Source organism: Notolepis coatsorum (genome assembly GCF_963971535.1).
Source record: "Notolepis coatsorum genome assembly, chromosome: 11".
Taxonomy (NCBI): domain Eukaryota; kingdom Metazoa; phylum Chordata; class Actinopteri; order Aulopiformes; family Paralepididae; genus Notolepis; species Notolepis coatsorum.
The window spans coordinates 93,946,560-93,961,098 of NC_140175.1; the positions used below are offsets into that span (position 1 = coordinate 93,946,560).

At 42.6% G+C, this 14,539-nt stretch overlaps 2 protein-coding genes across 2 annotated transcripts in view; one reads left to right on the forward strand and one right to left on the reverse strand.

Annotated features, from left to right (window-relative positions):
- loxhd1a (lipoxygenase homology PLAT domains 1a) overlaps positions 1-4,657 on the forward strand; it is a gene marked incomplete at both ends in the record, with an annotated part of 180,996 nt that extends 176,339 nt beyond the window's left edge. Inside the window, 2 exons of the mRNA XM_084324540.1 lie at positions 2,121-2,276; positions 4,177-4,657. Of these exons, the coding sequence (XP_084180666.1) occupies positions 2,121-2,276; positions 4,177-4,657 (637 nt within the window). The remainder of the gene's footprint in view (positions 1-2,120; positions 2,277-4,176) is intronic.
- A 6,491-nt stretch (positions 4,658-11,148) lies between these two features.
- ark2ca (arkadia (RNF111) C-terminal like ring finger ubiquitin ligase 2Ca) overlaps positions 11,149-14,539 on the reverse strand; it is a gene marked incomplete at both ends in the record, with an annotated part of 13,248 nt that continues 9,857 nt past the window's right edge. The window contains 3 exon segments of the mRNA XM_084324346.1: positions 11,149-11,266; positions 12,244-12,350; positions 13,898-13,993. Of these exon segments, the coding sequence (XP_084180472.1) occupies positions 11,149-11,266; positions 12,244-12,350; positions 13,898-13,993 (321 nt within the window).

Here is a 14,539-nt window from a genome sequence, read left to right on the forward strand (position 1 = left end):
AGAATAGCATACTAGAATACCGTATTTGGCCGGAATATAGATGGATGTGTTTTGCCCAGAGGGGGGGGGGGGGGGGGGGGGGGGGGGGGCTGTACATTGGAGGGGGTTGGGTTTGGACATTTACAGGGGCCAGTTTCGAATTGCAGTCTCCCGTAGGTGCTCTTTGAGAGTGGTTTTGAAAGTGGGTAGTGATTCGCATTCCTTTACAGCTGTGGGTAGGGCGTTCCACATTGATGTGGCATAATTGTGAAACGTGTTTAGTCTGTTGTTTGAGCCGAATCTGGGTTTAACATGATTTGTGGAGCTTGTGTTGTGGTCGTGGTATTCACTGACCTTTGGGAAGTATTTTGACATGTACATGGGTACCTTTCACTAAGGATTGAGGGGTGTTTTGGGGGAGGAAGTGTAACTTTGGAGCAATATTTATCCCCTTTCTTGGTAAGTTAGTATGACATGTTTGGTATCTATGGATTTCAGGCTGTATAGTTTCATATGACATAACACTAGCTTGAAGTCGTATCTGCTTCAAGTCCTAAAAGTTAACCAAGTTAACCAAGTTAACCAAGGACTGAGGAGCTATGATTAAAAAAAAAATTTGATCCACTTTTTCTCCTTATTCTTCTATTTTTCTCCCATCCCAATTTCGCCTCGCCAATTCTCCCTTCAATTCTCCCCTCCCCTGTCTCGGACGTTGCTAGACTATGCCTCCCACTGGTCGGCAGCAGTGAGGACGAAGCCTTGCATCACGTGTCCCCTCCGGTACACGAGGATGCAGCCGTCACATCTTTTCACCTGTACAGCGCGATCTCTCAGTGGCGAGGAGTAACGCGTGGGAGGCTCACGCTGCCCCCGTTACTTCCTGATTCTGCTGTACAGGCGCACCAACCGACCTGTAGGTAGCAACGCCGAGAGCTGGGCTCGAACTCAGCATATCCTGCGTTAGTGGCAAGCGCCTTGCCCACTGTGCCACTATGATTACAATTTTAAAGTCATGGTGATCAATGTATGTTATATTGAAATATATAACATATGGTTCTATTTTTCACTTTGAGATGGTTGAATGGTGTTAGAAATACCATTAGCCCACAGTTTAATTTAATTAAATGTTCTATTATAAGAAATGATAATAATAATTCAAACACTTAAAAAATTAAAAATAAATAAAAAATAACTATTGAAAAAGGAGGTGTCCTCTTATAATCAGGGTCATCCTATATTTGTGCCAATATGGTTGTTCACAAAGTCTTTTAAGCCCTATTTCCAACGTAACCCTTTCACTACCACACTACAGAAGGTTAACCCTTTCACTCACACACTACAGACGGTTAACCGTCTGTAGTGTGTGAGTGAAAGGGTTAACCTTCTGTAGTGTGGATGTGAAAGGGTTAACCTTCGGTATTGTCACAGTGAAAGGGTTAAGCCTTTGGTAGAGTGGTAGTGAAACAATGATGTTGTCAATTGGTAGAGTCCTTTCTCAGCACAATCGATGCTGTTCCTTCATACTAGCTCCATCCAGTTAGCCACAAACTAATTCAACGTCAACGGGGTCAAAGCTCCTGCCTGTACGAGCTGACTGACGCTAACCCACTCCACACAAGGTAGATTTCACTCCGCTTCAGTCAGCTTGTCCAGCCAGGAGCTTGACCCCATTGACTTGCATTCGTTTGTGGTTAACTATTCGGAGCTATAGTATTAGTATGAAAAATGGATTGTATTGTGCAGAGAAAGGATTCTACCAATATTCGCCGTATACGTCAGACTCTGTGTCCGCGCGCATCACCGGGGCAGAAAGGAACGTAATCCTGGTCAGAATGGGGCAGACTACAATATATTTGCATTTGTTAGCCATGCTAGTGATCTAAACAATCAATCCATGTCAAAGCTAGATATGTAAAAGGTGAAAGACTCACACTCGCAGCCATGCTGATTTGGCAACATGACATCCAGCCGTTTTCGTTTGAAACTACTTTTAGTCAGGGGAGTGCCATGGTTTTTCCATAGAGCCCCGTCGTATTCTTTTAGCGCATCAGCTCGCGCAGGTCCGGGGCAACTTAGTCACGTGACTAACTCGGGAAAACTCAGAACTATCCCTTTACTGTGTGGTTCTTTCTGCTCCTTAGGGGAAGCGTTGACAAGTTTGAGTTCTCCTCCAAGCAACTGGGCGACATCGCTGGCATCTGCCTGGGCCACACCCCCAAGGATGGGAAGAAGGTGAAAGGGGAGGTGTTCTGGCATGTGGTGGAAGTCATGGTCATTGAGAAGGAGCTGGGCAACAGGTGAGGGGCCTTTCAGTAATAAATGACCTCAAACCCCACCCGCTTTTCTTGATTCTCCAATCACAACTGTTGCTTCGGGAGAAGCATATATATAATATATGCTTATATTCGGAGTTAATTATATTGTTTACACTGCTTATTTTTTATCTTTATTATAATTGTATTGCCTATATTTATGTCTTCTACTATTACCATGCTGTACCTCCCCTCCCCCCTCCCCATGCTGCTATGACACCTGAATTTCCCCAAGGGGATCAATAAAGTAATATCTTATCTTATTATTAATTAAAGGTCACATAGTATGAAAAACTCACTTTTTCAGTGCTCGTGCAGAATATACACAAGTCTCTGCTGGTCCTAACACACAAACTATGAAATTGGAGGACCCAGTCAGATTGTTTTGGGCTGCCGAGGTCAGAAAACACGTGCTTCAAGTCATTCAGATTTGCCTCTCTGTCAACACGTCAATCAAGGACCATAGACAATGCACCGTCCTTGGTTATCTCAAATCCAAAGGTTTCGGACAACATTTTAGGTCAAGCCATTTTCGACAATTGCTGCATCTCACCTCATATTTGATCTGCAATGCCTAGTTTGACAGTTTGATCTGAATTTCGTGAGCCGGGCACACCGGAGATCACTTGCCGTTCCGGATTGCGGGCATTGGGGAGCTGCAGATGATTTACATTTTAAGCTGCAGACTAAAACCGAGGGGGTATAGAGGCTGCTAGGATGCATAATCTGAGTGGTATTTTCAGCAGAAAACTCCCAAAGACATGTTTTGGGGACCTCAGAGACCTATATAGAATGCGCCGACTCGCATATGGGATGTTTTTAGGACGATTTGCTATTTGGGTTGGCGACCCCTAGTGGCTCGGGTGTGCATATTTTGTAATACAATATATATATCGAATTGAAGGCTTATTTGTTGCCTGTCGATAGCGGTTCTCAAGTTACATGCCGGTATTTGAGGCTTGTGACACGGTATTGCGCAAAATACCACTCCCGACTCTTGGCGCAGTAGTTCCGTCAATCTTGATCCGATCTCGAAAATTATTGTGGATCGTTGTAGCCAATGAGTGTGGCTTACCAATGAAACACCATGTGGGGATGTATGAATCTAAAAAACAAAACAAAAACTAACGAGCGAAAACAGGAAGAGAAAAACAGCCGAATGAATTGAAGTCTATGAGAAAACAAAAAGATTATTTTGTACACAGTTTACCAAAATCACCCCTAATCACTCATTTCTGAATGGATCTTTATGAAATTTGGACATGTACTACATAAGGATTCAGGCTATGGGTGTATTTGTAAGCCATACCACCTTCTGGGGAAATACTACCTCTGTTCTACTAACTACTACAGAAAAACTTGAGTAAAAGTTTTTCTACAACTCAAGTTCAGACCTATGTTACTCTATTATTATGTTAGCACTAAAAGTGATTTTTTCTTCAGAGACTTCAGAATGTCATCTTTCAAAAGAGACCAGGCTCATGCATGTGCTATAAGTAGAAAGTATGTTGTTTTGGTTTGCAAAAAAAGTATGCAGTCCTCAAAAACGAAAACGAAAATGGCCAGGAGACTCATTGCAGGTTAAGAGGTTTTAATTAACTTATTGAAAAGATTATAATATGTGACCTTTTATTTATTTATTTATTATTTATCATCTGGTTAATTTATCACAAATTACAACACAATCATCCTTTATGTTATTCACCCCTTCCCCTAGACATACTGGGGTTGTAACATTAATTCATTCAGGCATCGATACATTTTCTTCATCCAGTTGAACATTGTGTAAATGAGCTGTTGACATGGCGTGCTCAGACATGTAAAGCATGTAGGACTAAAGACACAAAAGGACCATATTCTTCCTCCTCTAACCCATCCATCCCAGGTACATCTTCAGCTGCAACGCCCTGGTCCCCCTCTCTAACAAGAGAGACGAGTTCATGACCTTCGAGTTAACCAAGGCCATCGAGAGCTTCGCCAGCAAGGCCCGCAGCCTGGTGCCCGTCAAGTACGAGATCATCGTCATCACCGGCGACGAGAAGGGCGCGGGCACCGACGCCAACGTCTTCCTCACCATCTACGGCTCCAACGGCGACTCGGGCCAGCGGCCGCTGCGGCAGAAGTTCCGGAACCTCTTCGAGCGCGAGCAAACGGACCGCTTCCTGCTGGAGATGCTGGACATGGGGGAGCTGCTGCGCGTGCGCATGCAGCACGACAACTCCGGGCCGAGCCCCGGCTGGCTGCTTGACCGCGTGGAGGTCACCAACACGGCCAACGGCGTCACCACCATATTCATCTGCGGCAAGTGGCTGGCCACCGAAAGGGCCGACGGACAGATCTTCAGGGTCCTCTACCCCAAGTACTAAAAAAAAATACTTATTTATAAAACAATCTGAAAAAGACATTTAAGTGTTCAACATTTCCATGGTGGAGAGATACTCTTTCACGTATGTGGATCGATTAAGGGTAATGACCAAAGAACTTCTGTATGTCTCAGGAACTGATCTGTTTATACATTCATTATGTTTTTAGTTTTTTTATATATGTTATGAGTAGGTATTTCCTCACAACCTGAGAATGTGTCATGAAATACCGTGATAATGTACTTCTTTTGGTCAGGTAACACAATTGTGCCACCATTTTTAATGTCGTGTATCAGGGATGATGGAATGTATATCTCAGCTGCTTTGTACTAACGGGAATATTTTTTTTATATATATAAAAGACTGAACTGTTTACCACTTATTTAAAATGTCAAAGTATTTGTTTTTCAACCCATTTTGCTTTGAAAATGACGACGTGAAGTCGGGTCATCTTCAGATGTTACGTTCAGTGATTTATTGCTCAGTGAACGTGAACCTGTGCACCGGGTCAAGCTACACCGTGATGAAACGCTGTTTTGGTTGTTAAAAGGAATTATTATTATAATTTTTTTTTTTTTAACAACACTTTCTAAAAAAAGACACACGACGAGTCGACCGCTGGGCTCGGGCTTCACGGGAGAGCGGGTGAAGGAGGCCTATTCAACACGACAACCACCAGTTCCAAGCTAAATGTACAACTGTATTGCAGAAAGTAGAAGCTGGGTGAGACTCGACATGCCCCTCGTCACAAAGCGAGGGGGACGGGGGGCAGGCACGGGGGCGGGGTCACCAAAATATCACCTGTCGGATACTGCTACTGTACTACTACCACAAATGATCTTTAGGTCTGTTGTTCACATTTTAAATGTGGCCAATATTAGATTTCAGTGTGAACTGGTCACGCTCCTGAACTGACCCGCATGCACAAATGAACACTAAAGAGGATGGACATAAAGATCACAACCCAGAGTGACGTAAAGGTTGCATGACTTTTGCAAAGAATCTGACCTGTATTCTGATTTAGGACCACATTATGAAAGTGGCCTAAATCAGAATTGAAAAGATCAGATTCCATGTGTGCTGCTGTTCACTGTTAAAAATCTGATCAGAGTCAAATATGAGCAAAGGAATCCGATTTGGGCCACTTTCATCTGCAGTGTGAACGTATAATGATTTTCTCCCATTACCCAAAACCAGGGTTCGCACAAGGTCCTTGAAGTGCTTAAAGTGCTTGATTTCTGACCAAAAAAAGTCAAGCCCTGGAATTCCTTGAAAACAGCCAATTTTTTAACAAGGTGCTTAAAAATTCCTTGAAATTAAAATCAACCATTCGCATTGAAAGTTTTGTTCATCCATGATAAAATTGTTCTGAATCAAGAAATATATTTTTTTTATCTAAAGTGTAACTAATTGTCGGAAATTGTTTTTTTTTAAGCCATAAATATTGGATCCGATTTTTTTCAATTAAAAAACGGCATTTAAAAGTGAATTGTATCCTTTTAAATGCCCTTTTAAAATGAAAAATAGTGCTTGGAAAAGTACTTGAAAGTCCTTGAATTTCATTTTGCAATGTCTGTGGGAACCCTGCCCAAAACAAATCACACATCATGCTCATCACCCAGGCAAACGGATAGCTCTCAGCTTCTCAGTCTGAGCCAAAGCACAAAATGGATTCATCTAGAAGTCAAGGCCAGACATTTAGCCACAACCACGGCTTGTTACAGGTCTGTGCACACGTGTAGGAAAGCATCACGCCATGAAAGAATTCAAAACCTTTTCATCCATTTTTACCCAATTTATTACAAAAAGAGCACATACAAAAAGGATAATATACAAGCCATGAATTCAAATCAAAATAAAAAAACAAAAACAGAACAGGTTTGGGTTTAGCGATGCAACTTTTAAAATCATTATTATTAGTAGTAATAAATAAAGTACAAAATTCCACCAAATGTCAGTCTAACGTTTACCCATAATATGCTCATCCAGCTCTTCATCAACACACTCATCGTCATCATTAATGAGCTATTGCTTTAATATTAATGATAAATAGTTCTATTTTCAGATAAAATATCCTATATTGAAAAACATTGCGCAGTCACAGCTAAAACAGCAGATTCCTCATACATAGACGGCGGCAGCCCTTTCACTGGCACTTTTTGGGATAGATTCTCTTCCTCCAAGTTGTGTTTTCTTTTTTTTTCTTTTAGATTCAAGCAGCAGCAAAATTAATAATCTTCTGTAATATTCTTCGTATATATTTTCACCATATACTTTTATACCATTGAGAATATATTGAAACCTGAGAAAAAACATGCATTTTCTTTTATGTATTTATTTTTTTCCTTTTTTTTCTTAAGAAAGGTTGTGCTTTAAGATCCTCTTGTTCTCTTTGTGTCGAGAGAGGATTGTGAGAGAGAGGAGTGGATGCATTCAGAAAGAGAGATGGACGGTTCAATTCACAGCGGGGATGGAGGAAAGCAAAGAGAACAGAGGCAAGATAAAGTGAATAGAGAAGAGAAAGAGACGGCAGATAAAGTGAATAGAGAAGCAAAACAAATCGTAGCGTTTGTGAAGTAGCTACACAGTGAAACATGCCTCTTTGTTAGAAATATTTCCACAGTTTCTAATACTCTTTTGCCGGGAAACGGGTCTTCATAATACAAGAGAAGATGATTTGAAATCTGTGGAGATAATGACTCATCCTCCTCAGCATCCAATCAAACGCTACTTCAGCTCCTTCATAAGGCGACCCACTGATCTAACCCTTTCACTACCACACTACAGAAGGTCAACCTTTCACTACCACACCTTCTGTAGTGTGGTTGTGAAAGGGTTAACACTTTTGTCGTGTGGCAGTGAAAGGGTTAACCTTCTGTATTGTCACAGTGAAAGGGTTAACCCTTTGGTAGTGTGGTAGTGAAAGGGTTAAGCCACAGGATGGAAACTCAACACTTATTTTTTGGTTGCCATTATTTCATTTGCGGCAGTCGCTGCCATTACTTCTCTCGCACCCATCCGAGTAGTTTGAGCTCAGTCATTTCTACAACCAATCAGGCGGCGGCTTCACGGGTGATCGTGTGACAGAGCTCAAATCACATGATGGGAATATTCCTTGACACTTAGAAGCGAGGCACATGTTATGCTCAAGTCAACAAGCTATGCTTGAAAAGAGAGGAAGGGAGGAGGAAAGTTATCTCGGGAGAAAGTGTGAAAGTTGAAAAGAGAGGGAAAGGAATTTGACACGGAGAGAGAGAGGAAGAGGAGGAACATGCTTCAGACATGATGGAATTAATAAGAGCTTACAGAACAGCATGAGAAGCAGAGAGCTTGAATAGACAACGTCTATAATGATGATGATAGTATAATAATAATAATAATAATAATAATAATAATAATAATAATAATAATAATAATAATAATAATAATAATAATAATAATAATAATAATAATAATAAATGATCGTAACTTTGTTATGCCAGTGAGAGGGTTCCCATTGTTAAAACTATGAGTGCAAAACAAGACAGGGGGAGGGACAAACCTAATAAGAAAAAATTTAAAATAAAACCATTTCACTCCATTGCAGTTTTTGTCCACTAGATCACAGCATAGGGGATCAGAGAAATTGCATTGAATGGAATGTAACCAAGATCCACAGCACCACGAGAGAAAGAGAGATAGAGAGAGAGAGAGAGAGATAGAGAGAGAGAGAGAGAGAGAGAGAGAGAGAGAGCAGGCTCAGTACACAGCCTGGGACAGTAAACATCGCACAGCCGGCCCGGAGAGTTCAAACAGCAGGGCGTTATTAAAAAAAATTGTCTTTCTTAATTTTTTTTGTCTGAAAAATACAACCGCATGCGAAGCATTCCCATTTAAAACGATGCAAAAATGAGGTAATAGTTTTTTTTTTTTCAAATGTTTTTTTGTGTGTTATTTCTAAATAAATAAATTAGGATTCAATCGGCAAAAACAAAACAAAGAAAAAAAAAGATATAAAATTAAATACTTACCCACAATATCTACAGTTAGTAATAAATTATGATTGTTAAATACTTAAGGCATCTCAACTGACAACACCCTGTGTAAACTATCAAAACGTTCCCATAGACAACTCCACTACAGGGGGCAGTGTCAACGCTGGCAGTGCACAAGACAGGAAGAGGGTCCTTCCCTCCTAATCCTCTCTACTTGATCCCTTGGTCCACAAGGCTATTAGGGTCTTTAGGAATAGTCACAATCCGTTACTATTTCAGTGCATTATACAGTTAGGGTCCTAAAGTCATCCCTTAACATTGGACCCTGTGGCATTGAAATTACTGACTCAGAATGTGTGAATAAAATGGGGTTAAAAACTAAAAAAAAATAACAGTAACTTGTAAGAAAGAGCAGTAATTGCTTAAATTAAACATTTAAGTTGACTAATACCGTTAGCAGCCGTGTCGTGTAATCTGATCCTGCTGGGGGCCGTCTGTGTGCACTGAGAGCGAGATACTGACCCCATCACACCACATTCTACATTGTTGTTCTAGCAATACAGCATAGCAACCAGCATAGCAACCACGAGGGGAGATCTGTCACACAAAAAATCACAAGTTTTTAATACACAAGCTCCTCACTCTTGTTTTCAAACACGATGTGTTTTATATACCTAAATATACTGAAACCAACGCAAATGCAACACCGAAAAGAAAAAAAAATTAAAAATTGTTGCTATATCTATCATGACATGTGCTTGTTCTTTAGGCAATAAGGTAAACATCACAATAGGACTCCTTGTCCCGCCTGGGAGGCCGGGACGGACACGCGCTACAGGTCAGGGAGACGGCCGCTGACGTTGTGCTCTTTTTTTGTTTGTTTGTTTGTTTGTTTGTTTGTTTGTTTGTTTGTTTGTTTGTTTGTTAGTGTTGAGAAGATAGTCACAGCTCAGATTAACTAAATCATGCACAGACAACCCCCCACCTTCCTTTTTATTATCATCGTTACTATTATTATTTAAGAATTGCTAACAAAGCTAACAGCCCAAGCCAACACTGAAACATGCATTTTACTATGCTGCTCAGCCGGAACACCTAGTGACAGGAGGGCAGCTATCCCTTACCCACAATGCCCCCCGCACACACACACACACACCTGCAGTGCATGATGGGATACATTTAAGATTTTCTCATTCTACTTTTTAATTATTAGAAATGTTTTTTTTTCTTCATTTAAATGTTTTCCTCATTTGGCTTCGCATTCTACAAGCGCTCCAACGGTCCCTACACACAACTACAGTAGCTCCTAGACGTCGCCTTGAAACACGCACCTTTTAGGTTTTCGGCCACGCATTGGTTAGGTTAGCCACGCTCTGCGAGTCCGCAGAGGAGGGCAGGAGACCACACGTGAACCTGTGCACCGTTTGGGACTGTTTTGGTTGTTAAAAGGAATTATTATTATTATTATAATTTTTTTAACAACACTTTCTAAAAAAAACACACGACGAGTCGACCGCTGGGCTCGGGCTTCACAGGAGAGCGGGTGAAGGAGGCCTATTCAACACGACAACCACCAGTTCCAAGCTAAATGTACAACTGTATTGCAGAAAGTAGAAGCTGGGTGAGACTCGACACTCAAGTCACTGCCCCTCCTCGTCACAAAGCGAGGGGGGGGTGGGGTCACCAAAATATCACCAGTCGGATACTGCTACTGTACTACTACCACAAATGATCTTTAGGCAAACATGGCGGCAGAGCATGTAGTTTGTGTGAAGCTTTCACGTGTGGCAGAATATGCATTTTGTGTGTCTGTGGTCTGTGTGTGTGTCTGTGGGTCTGTGTCTGTGTGTGTGTGTGTGTGTGTGTGTGTGTGTGTGTGTGTCTGTGTGTCTGTGTCTGTGTGTGTGTGTGTGTGTGTGTGTGTGTGTGTGTGTGTGTGTGTGTGTGTGTGTGTGTGTGTGTGTGTGTGAGAAAGATAGAAGTACAGACGGAGAGGGAGAGAAGGAGAGAGAGATGGAACGTAGCCAGCCAGTGTCAGTGGGGGTTCAGGTGGTGTTTCTCCACTCTGTGCGTCAAGTCATGGCTTTTTAAGAACATGCTACAAATACAGGCCCAGGCTACCTACGGTACAAACACCACGACAGTAACCACGACACACGCCCCACCTACAAACCAGCAAGCTACAAGTAAACCCTGTGTACATGGCGGTGTGTACATAATGTGTGTGTGTTTTTGTTTTCCAAAGGGATGTGCTTCTATTTATAGAGAGATAGTCTCCAGTGGCCTCTCGTGCAGTTAGTAATCCTGGGCTTGGCTCAGTAAAGCGTGAGTCAGAAGGGGGGGGGGGGGGTAGGAGGGGGTGATGATGTCACATGATGTCTGGAGACATTTGGCAAAGCACCCGAGAGAGGGCTGTAGGGGCCAGGAGAGAGGGCCCCCGGGGTGGAAGAGAGCAGGATCCACGCCAGAGGGTGATTGACTTCTTGGGGCGACTAAAAGCTCTGGTCCTCCCCAGATCCATCAACTGTCGGGGTTCAGCTGTGTCTCGATGTCCACCCGGCAAATGGGACACTTCCTGCTGGTGGCCAACCATTGGTCCACGCAGCCCTGGTGGAAGAGGTGCATGCAGGGTAACCTCCTAGAGGAGACAAGAGAGGGGGATGTCAGTCACATCGGCTCTGTGTGGGGGAAGTTACTGTAAATACTCCCCCAGTTATTTGCTTACAACAAGCTTGTGACACAACACCCGGAGAGCTAATTCCGTCCCCTCTAGCATGTAGCAACTACTTCTGTTGCCTCGGGTCAACAGTCCCACGCCTCTCTCTCGGACAGCTGACACTCCACATGCTGTAAACCGACCCTCCCTCCTCGCCCCAACGCTCCATGCAGGAGCAAATGCTTACACCACTGCTGCCCATGAAATCCCCAGTGGAAAAGAGACTGAAACAGATGGAGCACATTTCAGGGGGACATGTGTGTGTCTATGTGTGTGTGTGTGTGTGTGTGTGTGTGTGTGTGTGTGTGTGTGTGTGTGTGTGTGTGTGTGTGTGTGTGTGTGTGTGTGTGTGTGTGTGTGTGTGTGTGTGTGTGTGTGTGTGTGTGTGTGTGTGTGTGTGTGTGTGTGTGTGTGTGTGTGTGTGTGTGTGTGTGTATGTGTGTGCATATGTGTGTGAATTTGTGGATGTTCTGTAGGGATGCACCGATCCAACTTTTTCAGTCCCGATAACGATACCTGGGCTTTGGGTATCGGCCGATACAGAGTACCGATCCGATACCCATTGTTCAATTAATAAACTGTATGCCTCACTGTGTGGAAGAGACTGGGATCATTCTTTTGTGCAAGGCAACATCAGGCTTTCCTAACTTAGTGAAACAAAGTGTAACAAATTAACACATATATATAAATGTCATCTGTACATATATATATATTTAGTAATAAAATGTATTGAATAAAGCATTCAAAAATAATAATAATAATAATAAATAAATGAATAAAGTTGGCTCCGTAGCTATTTTAGTCATATCTGGGCCGATATCCGATATCAATATCGGATCGGTGCTTCCCTATGTAGAACCCCTGGACAAGTGTCCCCGAGAGTTGACGTGTCCTCCTACCTGACGTCCTCCTTGTCCTCCAGCATGGACAGACAGATGGTGCACTTTTCATCCACGTCGGTCTCCTCGTCCTCCTCCTCTCCGATCTTCAGATCCAGGGGCTTCCTCTGTGAGCCGGGGCAGAAGGGGGTCAAGGGGCATCGTCAATGGGAGCTTAGAGGTGAGTGTTATTGGTTTACATGGTACATATGTAATCCCAAGGACATGTGTGTGTGTAGTACACACCATATTGCATTATTCTGTGTGTGTGTGTGTGTGTGTGTGTGTGTGTGTGTGTGTGTGTGTGTGTGTGTGTGTGTGTGTGTGTGTGTGTGTGTGTGTGTGTGTGTGTGTGTGTGTGTGTGTGTGTGTGTGTATGTGTGTGTGTGTGTGTGTGTGTGTGTGTGTGTGTGTGTGATGATTGTGGACTTTAGGAGGTCGGGGGTCAGGGACTACAGCCCCCTCAGCATCGACGGGGCACCGGTTGAGAGAGTGAACAGTTTTAAGTACCTCAGAGTCCACATATCCGAGGACTTGACATGGACCACACACATTGACAGTGTTGTGAAGAAGGCACGGCAACGCCTCTACTTCCTCAGGCGCCTAAGGAAGTTCCAAGTCAGTCAGAAGATCCTTAAGAACTTCTACTCATGTACAATAGAGAGCATCCTGACTGGCAATATCACCTCCTGGTTTGGGAATAGCACCGCACAAGACCGTAGCAGACTACAGAGAGTGGCCCGTTCAGCTGAACGCACAATTGGAGGGGGGCTTCCCACTCTCCAGAACATTTACAACAAGCGGTGCATGGGTAAGGCTAAGAGAATCATCAAGGACTCCAGCCACCCGAACAACTGCCTTTTTGAACTGCTGCGGTCAGGCAAGCGATACCGGAGTCTCATGGCAAGCACAGAAAGACTCAGAAGAAGCTTCTATCCCCAGGCCATCAGGATGCTCAACGAACAATAACACTATGTAACAACCATCAAATGCACTCACAGCACACACATCCACACGCACACACTCACTTTAAACAAACAACTCACTGCAGCACCCACTTTACACACTTTAGAACACCTAAACACACTTTATATTTATTGGTAAAGAATTTGCACTACAACCCATACCTCATTACACCTTACTGTGAATTGTACCTAAATTGTACCTCATCCCATTTCTCCTTTGCACTATATAGTATATTGTATATTAGATTATTGTATAGTATATTGTATGGTAACTCAGTTACTTCTACTCTGCATTGAACATTGTACATATGTACATACTGAACACTTGTGTCTACGTACGTGACTTCTATTTTATACTTGCTATACTTATTTTATTTTATACTTATCTATTTTTGCCTAGCACAGTCTCTGGAGCGTAACAGAAAGAAGCATTTTGTATAAAAGTATTCTGTACTTCTGTATGACAACTAATAAAGAAACTTGAACGTGTGTGTGTGTGTGTGTGTGTGTGTGTGTGTGTGTGTGTGTGTGTGTGTGTGTGTGTGTGTGTGTGCGTGTGTGTGTGTGCGTTGCGTGTGTGTGTGTGTGTGTGTGTGTGTGTGTGTGTGTGTGTGTGTGTGTGTGCGTGTGTGTGTGTGTGTGTGTGTGTGTGCGTGTGTGTGTGTGTGTGTGTGTGGGTAGTAAGCCACAATAGCCACCGTCTCCTCTACCTTTTTGTATTTGTGTGGGAAGGTGTATCTCTCTATGGTGGTCTGGACAGCCCCTCTGCTCACACTCCCCAGCCGGTCCTCCAGTTGTAGCAGCTCCTGAGGGTCAGGCGGTTACAATAGAGTACAATGTAATATAATGTAATAGAACAGAGTACAATGTAATATAATGTAATAGAACAGAGTACAATGTAATAGAATAGAGTACAATGTAATAGAACAGAGTACAATGTAATAGAATGTAATAGAACAGAGTACAATGTAATATAATAGAGTACAATGTAATAGAATAGAGTACAATGTAATAGAATAGAGTACAATGTAATAGAATAGAGTACAATGTAATAGAATATAGTACAATGTAATAGAATATAGTACAATGTAATAGAATAGAGTACAATGTAATAGAATGGAATGGAACGGAACGGACAGTCAGATGACTTCATGCTAAACTGAATTGAGCTGATGTTCATTTCAATTCAGTTGTGGTCAATAAAATATGACTTAATAATATTAAACAAATATCAAAAACTCAATTCTGCAGAGGAGCCGATATTAACCCTTTCACTACCACACTACCAAAGGGTCAACCCTTTCACTACCACACTACCAAAGGGTTAACCCTTTCACAGCGACAATACAGAC